The 22262-nt window shown below is 40.8% G+C and overlaps 1 protein-coding gene across 2 annotated transcripts in view; it reads right to left on the bottom strand.

Moving 5' to 3' along the window:
• The window catches only part of GSDME (gasdermin E), a 32104-nt gene extending 10483 nt beyond the window's left edge, over positions 1-21621 (bottom strand). The window contains exons 1-5 of one of the 2 annotated variants that reach the window (XM_029910998.1): positions 21242-21621; positions 15303-15533; positions 13545-13737; positions 2954-3125; positions 1504-1624 (exon numbers count right to left, since the gene is read on the bottom strand). In XM_029910998.1, the coding sequence (XP_029766858.1) occupies positions 1504-1624; positions 2954-3125; positions 13545-13737; positions 15303-15513 (697 nt within the window). In that variant the 5' untranslated portion in view covers positions 15514-15533; positions 21242-21621. The remainder of the gene's footprint in view (positions 1-1503; positions 1625-2953; positions 3126-13544; positions 13738-15302; positions 15534-21241) is intronic. The other variant, XM_029910999.1, reaches the window with a different exon arrangement.
• Between the last annotated feature and the right edge of the window lie 641 nt (positions 21622-22262).

The following is a 22262-nucleotide window of genomic DNA, read 5'->3' as shown; positions in this document are numbered from 1 at the left end:
AAAAAAAAAAAAAAAAAAAAAAAAAAAAAAAAAAAAAAAAAAAAACCCAAACACTAGACATATGTTGTTTATGAGGTCCAACAAATAAAGGCAACATGAGACATATGTTGTTTGTGAAGACAGAAAGATTAGATAATTAAAATGAAAATAGGGTCAGGCAGCAGTGAAGAAAGACATCAGTGAATGCACACACACACACACACACACACACACACACACACACACACACACACACACAATTCCCAGGGAGAGATTCCCAGCTACAAACTTTTACTAAATAATATTTTAATACACATTGTTAGCCTGTCTTATTAACACCGGATACAGCAAGCAGTGTAGTTAACTGGGAAATGCAGTTCATTTCTGAAAATTGACTATAAAATGTACAGCCTTAGGGAATTTTCCTATTCATCGCATCTCGACGACTTTAGGCCAAATACATTTTGTTTACAAATAATAAATAAATAAATAAAAATTATTATTACTGCCAGTCCTACAAACTCATCAGGAGATTCAAAAGTCAGTGTAGATTTCAGCTGGTCATCTCCTGGAACAGACCCAAATGAAATGCATTGTAGATTTACATCTCAATTGCACCTTAAGGACATCTACAGTTCATCTTGGATGCACTTAAACTTTTCTAACTGCCTGCACTGCACACCCAACCTGGGTTCTTTCCTTCTTGCACATTATAATCAGTAACCTAACATGGGTCTGGGATTTGTAGTGATGATACACAAGAAGGAAGAGCCCAGATGGAATGTCCAGAGCAGGGAGTTACAAAACAACAAACCAAAAAACCCAGCAAACCAAACCAAAATCCCCAACCCCAATGTATTTTTACTTGTAATCTCAGCAAATTTGATCTGAGTAACCAAGAGACAAAGGCTGAACATGGCAAGGACATTTTTACGGTCACTTTTCTGACCTATATTAATTTGAATGTAAATCAGTAAAGTTCATGAACTACCAGCCTCAATTTATTTCTTCATCATTTTTTCTAATCAAATGTTGTACAGACAATATTTGATTGACTGTATCGTATTCTGGATCTGATTGACTGTTGCCCTGCATCTTATGTAGCTATTTATAATAGTGAAAAGGGAGTGCGAAGAGTGTATAAAATGCTACTAAATCAAAATACACCTCTACCTCGATATAACGCTGTCCTTGGGAGCCAAAAAAATCTTACCGCGTTCTAGGTGAAACCATGTTATATCGAACTTGCTTTGATCCACCGGAGTGCGCAGCCCCACCCCCCCGGAGCACTGCTTTACAGTGTTATATCCGAATTCGTGTTATATCGGGTCACGTTATATCGGGGTAGAGGTGTAGTAGCAGCATTTTATGCCCATTTTGCACTGGTGTAAATGACTATGCAAGATGCAGGGCAATGGAGAACCAGGTGCTGTAAGCCTGCAGGTGAATGAAAGGCTTTACTTGAGGAGGTGGCTCTTTTCCATATCAGAGCTACATGTAAAAGAAAATGGACATCGTACTTACCGAACTGACCATCACGCTTTATATACAGTTCAATTACGCCATAGGCAATCGTGGTGGGGGCAGGAATCTCTAACACCACATTGGAATCCTTTCTCACATTCCCATTTTCGCTCACTGAAACCTGAGGGACATATTCATCCACTGTTTATTTGATTCAAGTACAGAGCAGCTTGCACACAAAATGAACTTCAAGGTAACACCATAAATTAGATTAGGAAAAGATTTAGCTCAATTCTCCACTGTGCCCGAGTTAGGGTGACCAGATGTCTCAATTTTATAGGGACAGTCCTGATTTTTGGGGTCTTTTTCTTAGATAGGCTCCTATTACCCCCACCCCGTCCCAATTTTTCACATTTGCTGTCTGGTCACCCTAGCCCGAGTCAAGATCACATGCGAACATTTATGCCAGCAAAGCTCTCCGTGTCTGAGCTCTGCCCTGTGGCAGGAGACAAGAGCAACTCCTCAACCCTCAGCCTCCCAGCCCCAGCGTGTGCAGCGGGCAGCTTTCACTTATGCTCCTGGTGTAAAGTCCCATGACACCAGTGGAAAACTGGTCCTCGCTTTGCCATACTGCTGCTGCGCCCTGCCCACCCATCCTGACACCCCTCCTGCTCATCCCCACCCTCTTTACAACCAGGCAGCACAAGAGCTGGTGGAGCAGGTTAGCAGAGCTAGCTCTGCCAGCTTTATGCCAGTGGAGGATCCCCCTACAGTGGGGATTTGTCGGTAGTTCGGATGATTTTGCCTCAGTTTGTTAGACAGTCATTTCAGAAGCACTTGTAATGCACCTGAAGAAAAATGGTAAACAATTAGGATCCTAGTACTCCATGGAGCTGGGTGACATGGCAAAACCTGGTTTCCAAATAGTCACTTGAATTTTTAAATGAATTGGCTTCAGCTGTGCTCTTGCCCCTTTAATGTGCCATTTCTTTTAACACTGAATCACAGGTCAAGAGTATTCATGGAAACCAGGTTCGAGATTCACACCAGAAGAGCCTGCACTCTCAACTAACTAGGGAACTCTACTGATCAGTGACAACTAAACAATGTATCAAATACTTGTGGTCCACAAGTTGTGGAGAACTATTTGCAACAGATACAGTTTAAAATATTGACAAAAATTGCCAAATACTTAAAAATAATGAATACATATGAGGAAACTGATCTGTTCTCAGAAAATTCATATGGAGGAAAAAGGGCTAAATTAATTCGATAACGTTCACTGCCAATTATGTGCTTAGCTCTAGCAGTTAGAGAAGGAACAGATCTATTAAATCAAGGGCAGGATATGGTGAGTTATAATATGGTTTGTCCAAAATCAGGAGGAAAAAAAAAGTGGAATTTTTTTCAATTATTGTTTAATACCATAACTGAGGTTTTGAAGACATCTAATGATGTTGAAGAAATATTTGTGTGTGCTGCATGGTTGGTGGGTTGTTTTGTTTTTTACCTTTACAATTTTTGTATGGAGTCCCACCACGCCACCATATTTTGCTTCTGTCTGAATATGTTCAGATACCAAACACTTTTGAGTTGTTACTATCTTTACTGTCAAGATACACAGTACCTCATGTTTTCTTCCTAGCACTTGTTGCAGTAAATTATTGTTTAGATTTATTGTTCTGAAATTAAAAAAAATAAAGTATTAATAGCATAAACACTGCAGCTGATAAAACAACAGTCTTCTTAATTGTATGCCTGGCAATCTTTGTAAGAAGCTTTTATTGTAAAGTATAAATGGTTTCAGTATGAGTATCCTCCTCAAATTATGATGTTCTCTTTTGTTATCTGGTAGCAGCACGACTGTAATTATCAGTTTGGAACAATTTAAATCCCACAATATTTAGTGAATTCTTGGTTTATCATTTCCAGCAAAAATGTCAGTCAAGGCAATTGTTTAGTTATTTTTATTTGTTTAAAACAAAGCCAAATAACTTCAGACAAATATAAGACTCCTTTGTGGTTTGAAAACAAATCAACTGACCTTGCAAACATAAGGGGATCTCCTCAGCTGGTGGGTCAGTTGTCACCGACTTCAACGGAGCTATGACAAGTGACACCAGCTGAGAATCTGCCCCACTAGCTTCAGAGTCTATTGCTGACTAACAAGCACAGCCCCATTGAAGTAACTGAGTCACAGAATAGCCAATTCCCAAATAAGGACTGCAGTAAGTACCAAAAAAAAGATATTTGTGGTCCACCCAGTGGCATGCCTAAGGGTGTAAGATTGAAATTATTGGCTAGTAGACAAGGATGTCTAATTATACGCAAAAAAAAAAAAACACATTAAAAGAAAATTATTAAGGTTGCAAAGTCAAGCACTCAAATGCTAGAAAATACCAGAATTAATTTGCCTCCCCAGCCTCCCAGTCCCACCTCCAACAATCTCCTTGTCCCAATCTACTCCTTTTCCTCCCCCGCCCCACCCCGCTTGGTATTTTGTCCCCTCTGCATTTGAATCAGACAGCTTCCTCCTCCACGCTGTCTGGGTGCCAGCAGGGGTGAGATATCATTGAGAGCACAGGAGAGACTGGCTCCACCCTGGCACGGAGCAGCCGTTACAGGGGCAGTCCAACTTGGGCCATGGCTGGACCATGCTATGTCACTCTGTGTTGATGGTACATGCACGGTCTGGTCAACACTAGTAGCTGCGAGAGGTTCAAGCATGCTCAATGAGAAAAGAATCTTCCAAGATTTTAGCTGTAATGCTCTAGCAAGTCTCGACTGAGCATGTCTGAACTGCAATTTTTCAAAAGCTTATAACTTGGATAGTTTTATCAGGGGATAGCAAAAGGCACATCCTTGACACAAAGATCACCCTCCTGCCAATTTCAAGTCCCTGCTCCAAAGCATGGGGGCAACTACAGCTTTTCTAAGAAAAGGACACCAGAATTTTTTAAAATGGGCAAAACAAGATGATCTTTTTCCTTAGCCTTGTTCTCAGAAACAACGCAACTGTTTTGGCTAAAAATGTTCAAAAAAATTCCGCTTGAGACAGATCTCCAACATGGAAAATTTCAGACCAATCAGTTAAAGTTTGGCAAAGTTATAAACAACTGAAAACAAGTCTTATAATGGGACGTTATCAGGCAACCTTAATAAGAAGTCATGCTCCCAACCCCACCTATAATAACTAATTACCTCCGTTTTCTAATCTTGCTATTAATAAGTCGGTTTTAGTGTTTAGTCAGACTCATGGCTGGTAAACTGCGATCACAACTAACCAAGTACTTTACATGGTGGAAGTAGATAACATTTCATAGATTTTAAGGACAGAAGAGACTGTTAAAATCATCCAGTCTGACCTCGTGCATAACACAAGTCACAGAACCTCACCCAATCATTTCTGTATTGAGTCCATAACTTTATTTCAGTGATCGCATACATCTTTTAGAAAGGAAATCCAGTCTTGACTTAAAAAGGACTTCAAGAAATGGAGAATCCTTCCGGTCCCTAGAAAGTTGTTTCAATGGTTAATTACCCCTCACGATTAAAAATGCATGCTTTATTTCTAGCGTGAATTTGTTGAGCTTAAAGCTCTTGCGTGGACTAAAAGGATACCCCGATTTTATTCCGTGTCAGTTCCAATGCACCTGTGAAGGTCAAGGATCGATTTTAAAAAAATCAATTACCAGAACTGTCATATTCAAAAGATGGGGGGGGGGGGAAGGAACATTAAGAGGGAGGAGCGATTCTGCCCCCTTTACTCATGTTGAGTAGCACCTTAATATGTCCCCAATTTAGCAAATCACCTCAACTCAGCAAAGCACTTAAGCATGTCCTTAAGTCTCACTGAAGTAAGATGCTATTCAACATGAGAAAGGGTACCAGAATCATGCCCTAAAAATATCAAAAGACCACAAGATTTTTCTAAGAAAGGATTACATACTTCATTACCACATCTTCTGGGGTCTATGATAAAGGATTCAGTTCTGTCAGTGAAGTTAAAGGAACTTTTAACTGTATTCCATCAACTAAAATGTGTAAATTATACCAACCTTTTTCAAAATACTCATCTGAGGTTCCTAAAAGAGGTGTCAGACCTTCTATTAACAGACAGCTCTAGCAAGATAGCTAAAAGATTAAAAGATTGCTATCCTTGACAGGAGTTATTTAATCCCCTCCTCCATTCTACTGTAAATGGGGTATTCAGAGGGGTTAAACTATAATGCCCAGAAAATACAATACAAAGACATGTTCTGCCTCAGATTCATTTAAATCAATCTAGCTTCTCCCCCCTGCCCCCCTTCAATTAAAAAAGTTTAGAGACCCCAGTTTCTGGAGCTTCAGAAGTTACACAGACAGCACAACATCAGATGGAAGTCAGCTTGGTTCTTTTATTTTCTTTACAAAACAAAAAAAGAACCCCTCCCCCCAAAAAACTCCCCACACCTTCAGACAATTTTTGATCTGTGTGGAATTTAGAAACCTCTACCTGTTTCTGTGAAAGCTCAGTCATTCAGAAAGAACTGTCTAGAAACCCTAAACATTGTGCAGATGAGGAAAAATATATTATGAAACAATGCACCCAAACATTCCTGAGATTTTTTGGGGCTTTTATTTTTTTTTTTACAAAGCTTAGTTTTATATCTGAAAGGTCAGGCTCTGAAATCCAAGAATTTTCACATGGCAACAAACACCGCTGTTCTTGGAAGCTCCCACTGACATGCAAAACTGGGGCTACTGAGCAGCATAGTAACTATCAGAGAGATTACACTTTCCATATTATTACTACTATAATTAAGCTTTATGTAGTGTTCAGAAGCGTACTAGGCATCTTGAAGATCTACAGCAAGATGGGTCCATGCTTCAAAGAACTTGCAAGAGGCAACATAAGGACCAACAGGGATGCAACACAAGAACATTTCCCCCAGGCTCTCTTGTTTTCATTCCACATATTTTGTGCCTATTTTAGGTGGTTACAAACTTACAGGACATGCTCCATTCTATCCAGTTATAGGAAAAGAAAAGAGAATGTAGAAAAATACAACCAGATTAATTTGGTACCAGAAATAGTACTAACTCAAGAAGTACTTCAAAACCTGCTTAAATTTTGTTAAAAATAATGGCCCTGCAGAGTTCAGTTTCATCTACTGCAATGGAGTTAATCTGGCTCAAATCCTCTTATACCCTTTGAATCTGAAGTACAGCTAACCAACTAAGAGTCCTGTGTCAAAAATGAAGCCTCCTATTCTCAGGTCCCAATTCCACTGACTCCAACAGGACATACACTAAATGCTTTCCTGAATATGGTCCCCGTACACTTAGCGGCCTCCCTCCTGTCCTCACTGATTTTAATGTGATCAGGATTGGGAGTGTAAAAACGTATCTATAATGGCAATGATTAATTTTGAAACAAGTCTCTTAAGGACAACACAGTTAAATGACTTCCCACAGAGACACACCACTCAGTTTATTTTCAGACAGCTATAATATAAACATCTCAGCCCCCAGTCCTGCATGGTGATCTGCGTGGGCAGATTGCTGAAGTCCTGGGGTGCTGTCAACTGCTCACGTGGATCACAATGCAGGATTGGAGCCCTAGAGAACACTGTGCTATTTTGGATGGAAGAAAAAAAAAACCTAAATAAAACATTTAATAAACCTCATCAGATGAAGTAAATGAATAGCCATCTTATCTTAATTATCTTCAAGGACACAACCTAACAAGGCAAAGGCGGGGGACAGTGTCCACCATGCATCAGAGAATTCCAATGACTAAGGGCAAGTCTACACTACAATCTAAGTCAACCTAGGTTAGATCCACTTATAGGCACTGCAGTAATTACTGCAGCGGCTGATGTCCACACTACCCTCCTTCTGTTGGTGGTGTGAGTCCACACCAGGAGCGCTTCCATCGACTGAAGTGTGTATGGGGGGGTGAGAGCCAGGGCGCTCAGCTCCACACAGCTCCCTGCTGGGAGCTTCTTGCCTTCGGCGGAGAAATCTGTACCTGGAGTCCCAGGACCCTGGGGGGCAGCAGGGCTCCCGGTAGGGAGCTTGAGTGGCAGCCCAAGCCTGTCTTGTAGTTGAGACCTGACAGCAGCCAGGCTGGGGAGGTGGGAGCTCCCCAGCCCTGAAATTGACAAGACAGCCAACAGCTGATGTAAGAAACAGTGTTCATGTCACCCTAACTACACTGACATAAGCCCTACGCCTCTCCTGGAGGTGGAGTTATGATATTGGTGTAGTAGGGCACTTACATCGGCGGGACCAAGGCTGTAGTGTAGACACTGACATAGGTCGACATAAGCTGCCTTGTGTCGACCTAACTTTGTAGTATAGGCCAAGCCTAAGACACCTCATTCGCTCAGTTTTACCTTAGCCTTGTACTATGAGCATAGTTAACATGAGACGTGGGAAGGGCTAGATTAAATGACTGAGGATGCATACAAATGGAGTTGCAGTTTTTATTTCACAAATCGTATTTTAATGCTCTTATTTATTGTATGCAACATATCACTCTTCTAATCACTTTCACATTCTATTTTACATGCATTATCATTGATCTGGGTTAACTTCCTATCACTCCACTGCATTCCTTTTCAAACTCTTTAAAGGTAAGCTGAAATGCCTTACAAAAGAAACATTATAAAACACATCTGAAATGCTGGATACCTCAAATCAGAGATACAGAATTTGAAGTAAATGTATGTGTGTTGTAAGTTAAAAGATGAAGTGAAAGTTTTTATAAAACTCAGTGATGTTCTATGGCAATGAGTTCCATGGTTTAATTATACATTGTGTAATAAAAACGTGCTTTTATCAATTTTAAACTTACTTGGACTGATCCTGCCCCCAATGAAATCAACAGCAAAACTCCCATTGACTTGAAAGACAGTGGGCATGATCCTGCTCCCACTGTCTTTCAATTTTATTGGATGTTCTCCTCTTCTTGTATTATAAGAAAGTGCTGCTATTTACCCTGAATACTCTCTCTCTGCTGCAGAACAGAGGCAGCAAAGGAAAAATAGAGAAGCCAATAAAAGGAAGGAGCACGACAGGCAGATACAAATCTAGAGAAACAAACCTAGAGCCACCAGCTCAGTGGCCTCCTCAGGTCCCCTGCAGCCAGAGTTTCCTCAGGAGGGCTAGGACCACTCTTCCATCCAATCCTACCTAGATTTTCCAGGGGAATGAGAAGAAAGGCCCAATCCTGCAAACTCTTTATGCTAAGTACTCAGCTAGTTGCTGGGCGTTCCAAACAGAGAGGGTTTGCAATGTTGGGCCCTTAGGCACACTCACTGATGGGCAACCTCCTATCTTCTAGCACCACATATTTCTGCTCACCATTTTAAATCACCCACACTGCTGAAGAACCGTTTCCACATGTGAACAGATTCCTAGCTGTACCAATCACAAATGGATGCTATCCCGCCCCCCACCCCCCAATAAATGTATCTACTTCTTCACTTTATAAGAACGCATTTCTCTGCCCTACTCAACAGAAATGTGCTAGTCTGTTCAATCTTCTCCACCTCACTTATAAAGCACAATAGTCTATTTCTTCTATTCAAACACTGCCTCCTACTTTACAATGTCAACTCTTGCACAGCTTTATTCCTTCTCAGAACAAAAGTCTGTATAGCCTGGTGTCAGACAGCAGAGAACACCAGTCTAATCCACTGTCACATTCCACCAAACACAGTTCCATATTAGTTCCTTTATTAAGCCATTTAAAATCAGTTTTCCGAGTGATTTCTTACCATCACACCATAAACACAATACTTACTATAATCTCCTTAAATACAGTATTTCACAGTTCCCCTAAAGAGACACCAGGCAATTACTCTATACCACATCTTCCCTGAGAGTACTAAAGACTTATGACTGAGTTCAAAAGGGGGACAGTGCTCCTGAATTTTCTATACAACTTCCCGTACTCCATTTTTTCTCTCTCTCTCAAACACACACACACACACACACACACACCCTGATTGTATGCAATTCTGAGTGGTGACATTTTAGGAGTTCACTTAAGCCATGTAATACTACTGATTGAAATCTACACTGAACAGATAACTGGCCCAGGTATCTTACCAGCCTCTAAGTATTTCAACAGTGCTCAAAAACGTGTTAGGTGCTTTAAAGAACAAATACAAACACACAGTCCCTGCCTTGATGAGATTACAATTTAACTTCATGCATTACTTGACAAGTGGGGGGGAGGAAGGACAAGATTAACAGCAATAAAACCCCCACCATTACTCAGTTTAGGCTTATGTATATATGTTATCTGCTAATTAACTCACTGCATAAGCAATAAAGTGAATTTTAAGGTAGAATATACCAGAACATATTTCAATTTGGGCCTGGTTCTTTTTAAATATCTTCATAAATGATTTAGATAATGACATGGACAGAACATATATAAAGTTTGCAGACGATACCACACTAGGAGGGGTTGCGAGTGCTTTGGAGGATAGGGTTAAAATTCAAAATGATCTAAACAAACTGGAGAAATGGTCCGAAGTAAATAGGAAGGAACAATCTATTGCACATGTACAAAATGGGAAATGATTGCATAAAGAGGAGTACTACAGAAAGGGATCTGGGGGGCTATAGCGGGTCACAAGCTAAATGAGTCAACAGCGTAACACTGTTGCCAAAAAAAAAAAAAAAAAAAAAAGAAAAAAAAAGGGGGGGGGGGGGAGTAGACATCATTCTGGGATGTATTAGCAGGAGTGCTGGAAGCAAGTAATTCTTCCACTCTACTCCACACTGATTAGGCCTCAGCTGGAGTAGTGTGTCCAGTTCTGGGCACCACATTTCAGGAAGGATGTGGACAAATTGGAGAAAGTCCAGAGAAGAGCAACAAAAATGATTGAAGGTCTAGAAAACGACCTATGAAGAAAAAAATTAGGTTTGTTTAGCCTGGAGAAGAGAAGACAGAGGGGACATCATAACAGTTTTCAAGTACATAAAAGGTTGTTACAAAGAGGAGGGTGAAAAATTGTTCTTGTTAACCTCTGAGGATAGGACAAGCAGCAATGGGCTTGAATTGCAGCAAGGGGGGTTTAGGTTGGACATTAGGAGAAACTTCCTGTCAGGGCGATTAATCACTTTGGAACAAATTGCCTAGGGAGGTTGTGGAATCTCCCTCATTGTCTAATCTGTTCTTAAAAACCTTCAAACACCTGTCAGGGACGGTCTAGCACTATTACTTAGTCCTGCCTTGAGTGCAGGGGATTGGACTAGATGACCTATTGAGGTCCCTTCCAGTCCTACATGTCTATGATGGTATAAAACAAAACAACAATTATGATTGATCTTATTTTCTAACAAATTGATTAGTAGTAGAGCCTCATTTATTCACCCTAAGCAGCTGCAAGACAGTGAATTACTGCATTTTGTGAATTAACGACTTAGTTCAGCAAACACAGCAAAAAAGAGCCAGGATAACGTATCACAAAATGTGCTTTGTTCATATATTTGACAAGAGCATTTTAATTTTAATTATTTTGATACTTCATATTATGTTAACAGATGTAGTGTGGCATATTTTGTAAAAGTAATGATATTTTACTTACGCGGGACCTTACACCACACCATTCAGCTGTTAAAGTCTTGCTAAAAAGGGAATACACCATAGGTTTTTGTAATTTAATTATGAGCTTCACTCCGGTTCTCCTCTAGAAGGTACATATAAGGGGAGGGAAGCTGATTTTACACCACACAGCACAGTATCACATTCTGTACATTGAGGACAAATTATTTTTTAAACTTTATTTAAACTTTTGCATTACTTGAATTGTGATATAATTCAAAACAAGTACTGCATTTTTGCAAAGAAACAATCAGAATATACATTAAAAATGAACAAAATAATTACAGATCCAGCAAACCTGGATAACAGTCATTTCATTAGGTGAAATCAATTAAACATGCTTAAAATCAAATCCTCAGTTTGAAGGTCACCAGTGTTTCTTAATGTGATCACATAATGTTCTATGAGCAAGATAATAGGTAGATGCTGAAGAAAAATGTGTGTCACATCATGAAATAACTAACATACAAATACAGGAAATTTCAATTTTAAAAGAACTGCCACAGCTTCAGTATGGTAAATTCTAAGGGCCATACTGCTTATGACCTCCTGAGGTCCCCTCCAACCCTGATATTCTATGACCAGGGTCACAGGAAAAACTGCAAATTAATCTTGTTCTGTAATCTCCCAACTCCTAGTGAAACTAGGACTGGCTGGAATATTGGCAATATATTTTGTATCATAAGCGTTAATAAATTATGAAGTGTCTTTTCTAGAGAAAATGAGCCAGATGCTTGGGTGCAATGCAGGCATATTGCACTGGCATACTTCCAGTGCAAAATCTGCATAAACAATCCAGTGAGACTCATATACAGAGCATATTATCTTCAGAAAATTAAGGGCCTCAATAACTGGTTTCTGAGTCTAACAAACCAAGGATTCTGCAGTCCCATGTGCGTTCCCACACTTCAGAAGCCAAATATATATTTTTACTAGATTAGGGCTTGTATTAATTTAATACACTACATTTACAAACATGAGGTCTATCATTGGGATCTTAATTTTCATTTTAGATATTCACAGATTGGTGTCTACTTTATGACCATCCCAAGTGGAATACAGATAATGTTTGTAAATGCGGTTTAATTACTGTGAAGATTGTGAGCCCACAGACATTGGATTAACATCAGAACATTTCCACTTGCTATGGGAGAGTTGCCTGTTCTAATGGAGCAGCTAACTAGTTTTTTCAAAACTCATCTTTTCCAGCGGATACTAGGCATGATCTAGTGTGTCACTGTCATGCTATCTACTCTAAATCTTGAGATTTTTCTTTATACTATATATAAATTCATTTTTGAATCATGGCACACACATTTGCCATGATATTTATGTTTTTAATCAGGAAATTTACTAGGAAAGTAATAAGGTGCCTTTCAACAGAGCAAGTTTGATGGCTGTTTGTAAAGACTCATGACAAGTAGAACAGCAGGCAGTTGTTACTGTGAGAAATTGATTACTTTTAGAGCATCTGTTTAAAGGACATGTACAGAGCTTTAGACAACTATTATGCAGCTAGCGAAAAAACTAATTCTTCCATCTCATTTCTACACCTGCCACCTCTCATCATCATCAAAGCATTAGCAACGGTTGTTAAAGTATGTTACACTGAATCCGATAGATTAAGGGCTTGATCCTACCACATGCTGAGTACCCTCGACTCCCATATGATTCATGCCCCAATCCTGCAAGGCAAAGGGCACAAGATTCCCACTGAAGTAAGTTGGGTTCCACGAAGGGGTCTGTCCATGGACAACTCATTGCAGTATGAGGCCCTTATATGAGATTTAGGGGCACGCAGAGATTGGCAGGAGGTGCTCTGTACATTATGGAACTGAGCCCCTGACTTCGGAAGTCTATTTTTCTCAGGTTATAAGTGAGTTTGTATTAGTGATAGGAAAGTGCTGTAAAATGTTTTCTTTGATTATTCATTTAATTTTTAAATGAGTTTTTGTTGACATGTTTCTCCCCTTTTGTATTTCATGCCTATTAAATTTGTGCAATCAAGTTTTACTAGCACGAACACTCAGAGAACTGATTTTAAAGCTTGCTTACTAGAATACTGGGTATTTGAAGTTTGGTTTCCATGAGCATTTGCACTAGACATCTGGTGAAGAAAATCCTCAAATGTTCTAGTTTGTAAACAATCAATATACATTAAAAGAAAAGTATTCTTACTGGATCCATCAAGACTTACAATCCTTACACAAGACTTACAACCCAAGAAACTGCCTGATTCTATTCCATATCTTTGGCATTCCCTTTTCCTCTCCCATGGTTCATTACTCCCACTGATTACAACCTGTCTAAACTCAGGCTCCAATCCTGCACCAACCACCAAACAAGCAGATCCCTGCACCCACACAGAGAGGATTTGGCACCAAGTTAAACATGTAAATTCAGTGTAAAAATAAGCCACTTGAAGATATTTTAAAAATATCTTCATTATTCCTTTTTAAACTTTACATGGATGGCAAAAAATAAACCCTCATACCTTCCCTTGAGGTCTTTCATAAGCTGCTGCAAATCAGCCTCCTGCTTTTTTAGGTTTCCAAATGAAGACTGGCTTTCTACAAAGCCTTTTCCTCCAGCACCCAGGTTGATCTTTCCAAATGAAGTTTCAATACTTCCTCTGACAAAGTCTTCAAATTTCCCCTCATATTTCACAAAGTCAGACTCAACAACAACTTGGAAAAAAAAAAACATAATAAAAAAAATGATTAATGCAGACTTGAAAACAATAGATCCTGAAACAGTAGCAGGATGTGATTGAAAAATAGAAGCTTGTGGAAAATATAAACAGGTAAATAAAGTCACATAGAAGAGTTAACTGGCCTACAACCCTTATTTACTATTTTTCATTTTGGCATTTCAAGGAAATGTATGATGATTATAGTATTGAGTTCAAATCCTATGAGAGGTTTATAAAGTACCCTAGAGATTTTTTCCTGCCATACACAGAATTAATACACAACTCAACTACTTATGTTTTCAGCTTTCTATTTTCCATTATCTTGGTTTGTCTTATCAGGGCCTGAGCCAAAACCCACTGAAGCCAATGGAAAGGCTCCCATTGATTTAAATGGGCTTTGGATCATGGCCTCTATGCCAAAAACATAACACACTCTAGGCACAGAACTCAACAGTTCCCAATTTTATGTGCAAGTTATAAACACAGATCACTCCAGATTACTTATATTGGACAGTCATGTCTGCCTAGAGATACTGACCTTGTTCATGCTATTACCCTTTCCAATGTTAGTCTAGCAATGGTGTAACTCAATGGTGGGAACAACTCGAGGAAACACAAGTACAGACACTCCACACAGGAGATGACAACATGGGGATAAAAATGCCTGAGCTCTGTCTACACAAGCACTTCCACTGTTGCTACCCCCAGCAGATTTTCATTGGTACACATTAGCATAAACCAGTATCAGAATCAGGCCCAGACTCCTTCACTTGCTGGTCACTCAATCAAATCTACGTTTAGTCACCTGTGACCAAAGGTCTTCAGTTTTGGCAGAGATGCCAAGGAATAAGCAGACAGGAAGACTGAGCTCTCCCTTGTATACAATTGGAGCTGGACTTTCCAAGTCAGGGTTGATAAATATTGGGGGGGCCTGTGAGAAAGCTTGCATTCCTGCTACCTGCGCTGTTTCTGTTTTGAGGATCAATGTGCAACCTTGTTCTCCACATCTGAAACAAACAACATTTTTTAAAAATGTATTATAAAAAGCGCAGACAGCCGTCAAGACTGATTTGCCCCAAATTCATCATTTGCCCCAGGGCTTGAGGATTATGAGATGCATCTCACCTCACCGTGGAGGGGCAAGAGGTAACTGCTGAGCATATCACAGTGCGCTCTCACCTAGAGTGCACTATGACTGCACAGTATTACCACACACCGGAGCCTGACAGTGACTCTGAAAGAGCTCTTCAGAATGTCAAGCCATAAAATAATATAATTTAGCAACACTGTCATTTGGAGTCTCCAGCATTCAATCACACTACTCTCACTGGACAAGACATTTCACTTTTTAACTAACATTTTATTAGTATTGTTATTAACTAAATGACAAGTCAAGTATAGAAAAGATCAAACCATCTCATATTTAAAAGTGCTGAATATTTCAGAGCCAAAAGAAACCCTGCAGTAACATGCTGTAAGAACTTTCTTTAATAATGGTTAGAACAGATTGTACTTTGCATTCTTCTTATCTACTGTAATGTCATATAAGTATAGTTTTACCTGGTTTTATAGGTTTGTCTTCAGTAAGCACATCATTCAGCGTGACTGTCAAGAAATGGTACTTTGGTTTCTGCCAGCACCACAATTTCTTCTTCTTTGTTACTAAGTTCAGAAGCTGTAATTTATCTGAGTCATTCAAGCGGGATACAGGGATCAAATCACCGCCAGTGTCAGTCTCTCTCACAAAATTTTTTGTTGCTTTTGCAAACATCTTGTGGAATCGTTTAATACCTGAAAGAACAAATCCCCTTTAAAAGTACAATTGGAAGGTATCTGTGCTTAGTTGTCCCCTTTAAAGAAGCTTAGAGTTGTAGAGAGTTAACATGAGAATGTCAGTATTAGTATCTCTTTTTGTTTAAGGGCCTACCTCTACCCAAATCAGTTTATTTCACAAGATTTTTCTAAAAGTGAAACCATACAGAGGAAACAGTGAAAATGACTACATAAAGTTTATAAACAAAGGAAAATATTTTTCTCCCATCTCGGTTTTTATATGCCCATGTGTTACTTGTACCAACAGTTAAGTAAAATATTTTCAGAATGAAAGATTTTTAACTTGACAATGTTCTTTTAAATCCGACTGCTAACGCTGAAGAGTTCAAGTTGAAATGTAAAATGTCTTATCTGTCCATTTCTTTTCTTTGAAGCTGTATATTCAAACAATCTTTATTAATTATCTGTTCTGTTCCACACAGATATTAGATTTGTCAATTAGAGATGCAGACCAGGATAGGGGAGGACAGACTTCAAAGCAAGGACAGACACTCCGTGAGCATCGGTGAATATTGACAGAAAAGATACAGAAGAAAAATACTGAGGGGAGCTTGGCCATAGAGCTCGTTTCATTTTTAATAGAGGGAAAGAAGAAAATATCTTTACAGACAGAAACCTGCCCTTCTGTTAACTCTCCCAAAATTCCATTTCAGATAATACTTCACACAGTGTTAACCAATTGATGTTCAGGTATTTTCTCATGAGACCCCTGTGGCCTATTCTTAGTTCTATATTTAAGCAAGGTTAGTAAAAGGTACTTCCTGACTACACAAAAAATGGAAGGAATTTTAACAAAAATGTTTTAAAGTCAAACAATATTTTACCTAAAGGTCTCTCAGCACTTTCATTATAAACTGCTATTACAATGTACTTGAGGCACAGTCCAAAGCCCAATGGGAATACTTCCACTAACTTCAGTGGCTGATGGATCAATTCCTTAGCTCTACATTTGTTCAGATTCTTGCATTCTCAAACTTCCACTCACATCCCCAGTTTTAGGCTCAATGAAAATTTAAAAATGACATGCATATGTACAAATATGGGAATACATTTTCAGAACATTTTAAAAAAAGACAATTGTTCAACTCCATTTATATTTGGAAGGGAAGAACAACCAACAACAAACAGGCAGGGTTTCCCCCATAGACTTCTACTATGGTGAAGCTGACTTCTGGAACTAACCTGACAAATTATTTGTAGTGGAGGAGGAATACCAGAGAAATTCTCACTCCCTGCTAAAGTATCTGTTACCTGTTTCTAAATGTCCAATGACTTCTCATCCCCAAGGAACATATTCTTCTTCTCCTCTCTCTCAGTACACACATACACCTGTGGTTTGCATATCCTTTACTCATTATGCTGAAATGGAATCAATCAGGTCTGCATAGGCAGACCCTTCTACATATGAAGAGGGCCACTGACTTCAAAAAGAGGTTAATGCAGAAAGGAGGTTCACCACTCACACAGATACAATTGCAGAAATGGATCCTAAAAATGACACATCATTTACCTCAGTCTACTCTACAGCACCCTCATCTTCTAGGAATTTCAGAAGTCATAGAATCATAGACTTTAAGGTCAGAAAGGACCATTATGATAGTCTAGTCTGACCTCCTGCACAACGTAGGCCACAGAATCTCACCCACCCACTCCTGTATCAAACCCCTAACCTAGGTCTGAGCTACTGAAGTCCTCAAATCATGGTTTAAAGACTTCAAGGTGCAGAAAATCCTCCAGCAAGTGCCCGTGACCCGCGCTGCAGAGGAAGGCGAAAAACCCCCAGGGCCTCTGCCAATCTGATCTGGAGGAAAATTCCTTCCCGACCCCAAATATGGCGATCAGCTAAACCCTGGGCATGTGGGCAAGACTCACCAGCCAGACACCCAGGAAAGAATTCGCTGTAGTAACTCAGATCCCACCCCATCTAACATCCCATCACAGGCCATTGGGCATATTTACCGCTAGTAGTCAAAGATCAATTAATTGCCAAAATTAGGCTATCCCATCACACCATCCCCTCCATAAACTTATCAAGCTTAGTCTTGAAGCCAGATTTTTTTTTGCCCCCACTGCTCCCCTTGGAAGGCTGTTCCAGAACTTCACTCCACTGGTTAGAAACCTTTGCCTAATTTCAAGTCTAAACTTCCTGATGGCCAGTTTACATCCATTTGTTCTTGTGTCCACATTGCTACTGATCTTAAATAATTCCTCTCCCTCCCTGGTATTTATTCCTCTGATATATTTATAGAGAGCAATCATATCTCCCCTCAGCCTTCTTTTGGTTAGGCTAAACAAGCCAAGCTCTTTAAGGCCACGGCTACACTGGCGCTTTACAGCGCTGCAAATTTCTCGCTCAGGGGTGTGAAAAAACACTCCCCTGAGCGCAGCAAGTTACAGCGCTGTAAAGCGCCAGTGTAAACAGTGCCCCAGCGCTGTAAGCTAATCCCCTCGTGGAGGTGGAGTACCAGCGCTCCCGCGGCAGAGCTTTGAAGTTCTGAGTGTAGCCACGGCCTACGTCTCCTTTCATAAGGCAGACTTTCCATTCCTCGGATCATCCTAGTAGCCCTTCTCTGTATCTGTTCCAGTTTGAATTCATCCTTCTTAAACCTGGGAGACCAGAACTGCACACAGTATTCCAGATGAGGTCTCACCAGTGCCTTGTATAACGGTACTAACACCTCCTTATCTCTACTGGAAATCCCTTGCCTGATGCATCCCAAGACCGCATTAGCTTTTTTCAAGGTCATATCACATTGGGGGCTCAGTCATCCTGTGATCAACCAATACTCCGAGGTCTATCTCCTCCTCTGTTACTTCCAACTGATGCGTCCCCAGCTTATAACAAAAATTCTTGTTAGTAATCCCTAAATGCATGATCTTGCAGTTTTCACTATTAAATTTCATCTTTTACTATTACTCCAGTTTACAAGGTCATCCAGATCTTCCTGTATGATATCACGGTCTTTCTCTGTATGAGGAATACCTCCCAGCTTTGTGTCATCTGCAAACTTTATTAGCACATTCCCACTTTTTGTGCCAAGGTCAGTAATAAAAAGATTAAATAAGATCGGTCCCAAAACCGATCCCTGAGGATTTCCACTAGTAACCTCCCTCCAGCCTGACAGTTCACCTTTCAGTACAACCCATTGTAGTCTTGCCTTTAATCAGTTCCTTATCTACCTTTCAATTTTCATATTGATCCCCATCTTTTCCAATTTTGCTAATAATTCCCAATGTGGAACTGTATCAAATGCCTTACTGAAATTGAGGTAAATTAGATCCACTGCATTTCCTTTGTCTAAAAAAAAAAATCTGTTACCTTCTCAAAAAAGGAGATCAGGTTGGTTTGGCATGATCTACCTTTTGTAAAACCATGTTGTATTTTGTCCCAATTACTATTAACCTCAATGTCCTTAACTACTTTCTCCTTCAAAAAGTCTCTAGATTAACCTGAATCTCAATAGAAGAATCTAGAACAGCTTTCTGTTAAGATTAGTTTCTGCTACATAAAGGCATTATCTTGTTTTTTCAATTCAAATTTTAAACCTATTAATCATAGAAATATCATTGTCTCCTTGAACTTGATGCCAACTAATCCTACATACCCTTTTCACAGACTTCCATTCAGATAAAATTGTTTCAAAGGGACACTTCTAGTCTCAATGGTAAAACAATATTCTACTGGGTTTCCTAAAAAACTTTAGGTGTGCTGGGAGGGAGGGGGGGACTGTCAGGCAGGGTGCTAAGCATTGAGAGGACATTACCTTTGAATTTTCTTACTTTGGAGGTTTATGTTAGACCAGGGCTTGGATTGACAGAACTAGAGGGAAAGCTATTCCCCGTGTCTAAATGAAACAAATTATTGTAGACTCATGAAAGAAATTAGCAGAGAAGTGGAGGGGTGTTTTGCTTGCTTAACTGGGGACTTGAGCTAAGCCTTTAAAATGAGTTTGCATGTGGGATAGGGAAGGGACAGTGTTTAATAAGAATATCATTAAAAAGATGCAGAGGAAAACCATGTCAGCTACACTCAGTTTCCTTCCCCCCCCCCCCCATGATGGACACCTCATTATTCTTTGGAGTAGAGATTATCTTTTTTTTCCTGTATTTGTGCAATGCCTATCACAGTGTGGTTCTGGTCCATGACTAGGGCTTGTAGGTGCCACAATAAATAAATAAATAAAACAATCTAGTTAAAGAAACATCTCCCTGTACTTCATAATATTTGTAAACATTTACTGCAATTCCATAGCTATATGTTTAGGAACATTACCCCAGTAATCTGTATTTAGGAATATTAATTCTACAGGAACATTTTACAAGGGGCAAAGAGGATTGTGAAAGTGAGTACATTTTACTCTGGGCAGCAAAACAGGAAGTTTCACGAAAGTTACCCAGTATTTCCCATTTGTCAGTATATTAAAATGTAACTACAAAAAAAATCAGTTTTGACTAAAGGACAAAATTGCTCAAAGCCTTAGGCAGCTCGAGGAGGAAGGCTGACGTTGAGGATGAGAGCAATACTACAAAATGTTAGAACATTGATTACAAATTCAAGTTGTTAAGTAAATACTTCATAGGAGGGTCCTTGTGTACCAAACAAGTCTGAACAAGTAGCTTGACAGTCCAAAGAGCTGTTAGATTTTATATTTAGTGAAGGACTGCAACAGAGGAGATATCCTTTAAATTCTAATGGGGCCTGAGTCTATACTGAATTATACTGAGAAACAAGTAAAGAGAGTAGGTAGCAACAAGCAGCATGTACATTTTATTACCCTTTTATAGCAAAATTTTGAACTTATTTTCATGGCCTTATTTTTCTGGATAGCTTAAATTTTTGAAAACCATAAAAGCAAATGCCGAAAGGTTAGTGTGGGAATTATTTTGGGGAAATTCTAAACACAGGTCAGACTGGGTCATCACAATGGTCCATTCAGGCTTTGGAAAAAGTTCATGCAGTTATTCAGCCCTCAAAGGAATTAATTTCAGGCCCTCCTCCCTGCAATCCTTGGAAACACAGGCACATTATTTAGCACCACTGAAAAGATGATTGTTTCCAATTCTGTTTTCCTCTAAGGGCTGGTCTACACTGCATTCACTATAGCAGTATAATTAAAGCAGTAAAAAAAAAAAAAAATCCCTAGCGTGGACAGAGTTTACACTGGATTAAATTGCTTATGCTAGTACAGTTCATCCCTTTATAGGCAGGGGAATCAGTGGTGCAAGGTATCCCGAGAACTATTTCAGTTACAACAACAATAAAAATCACACCCCTAACCCCCCCCCCAAGCCATACTTAGGCCTTAGGGTGTGTTTGCACAGCAGCTTGCCGTTTTAACCCTGGGGCGTGGATACACACACCCGTGGTTAGCTAGACTGACCCCAGCCCGTCTGAAATCACCCTCAGGGCATCCAGACACGAAGTCGCACGGATGGAACTAAAGCCCCGCTAAAAGCAGCCGGCGCCGGAGGGAGACACCGAGGGGGACCGGGGCTCGGACCAGCCGCTCCTCGCCCCGGGGACGCGCTGCCGAACAAAGGGAGAGCGGGACGGGGGGGCGCTGGGTGGAGCCTTTGCAGCGCCCTCGGGAAGACGCGGGGCAGCGGCTCCCCTTCGCCTTCCCGGCATGCCGGGGCCGCCACCGTCTCGCCCGGCTCGTACTCACCAGCGCGCCCGTGGCTCGCCCGGCCGCAGCCTGCCCCGCGGAGGACGATGCTCGCTGCGCTCTCTAGCCCATTGGCTGGTGCCTGCGTCGCCCAGCACAGCCTCACTCGTGAGCTGAGTTCGCCGGGCCTCGGCAGCGGGGCTGGAAAGGCGAGACTGGCGTGGCCGCGGGGGTATTATCAGCTGCTTGCACGCACACACCTGGGAGGGGGGTGGCTCCCTGGCTGCGGGGTGTGTGTGAAGAGACAGGCGGCAGCACGCTCCGTGGGAGGGCAAGGGCGGGCAGGCAAGGAAGCTTCTTGCCTGGGGTTGTGGCAAAGCGAGCAGCTGAAACGGGAAGGGAAACACCAGCTGCAGAAGAGGCCGAAATGGTCCTTCCCAATCATGTTCTTTTTGCGGATACAGACTAACACGGCTGCTACTCTGAAACTCTGCACGCCAGGGGAAGCGGCTGGGAAGCGCTGGGAGTCCAGAGCAAGTCTGAGTGCACCGAACCTGCCAAACCAGCGACTTCCCCTGCTACGTTCTGGCGGAGCGTTTCCTATGACAGGTGCCTCAGCAGCCACAATTCCACAAGGGCCATGACAGTCTGCAGAGGCGCTGAGAAGGAGGCATCCTGTGAACTAGCGTCGCCAACCCAGCTCCAGGATTGTCCTGGGGTCTCCAGGAATTAAAGATTAATTTTGAATTAAAGATTATGTCATGAGATGAAACCTCCAGCAATACGTCCAACCAGAATTGGCAACCCTAGTGTGAACACCCGGGTAATGGAGCCAAGGTAGTAGTTCCACCAGATCAGTAAGGCCCCAATCCTACAAACATGCTCATGCGAAACTTTATTATTGGAGTAACCCCTAGAGTTAAGCACATGAGGAAGTGTTTGCAGGATCGGGCCTAAGGCCTGGTCTAATATTACATCAACCTACCTACAATTCTCAAGGCTGTGAAAGATTTCACGCCCTGTTTGACAAAGTTAGATTGCCCTAACCACCCACTGTAGATGCAGTTAGGGGTTTGTCTTC

This window comes from Terrapene carolina, unplaced genomic scaffold (genome assembly GCF_002925995.2).
Source record: "Terrapene carolina triunguis isolate 2854851 unplaced genomic scaffold, T_m_triunguis-2.0 Scaffold84, whole genome shotgun sequence".
NCBI lineage: Eukaryota > Metazoa > Chordata > Testudines > Emydidae > Terrapene > Terrapene triunguis.
This window is presented reverse-complemented; position numbering and strand designations above follow the sequence as displayed.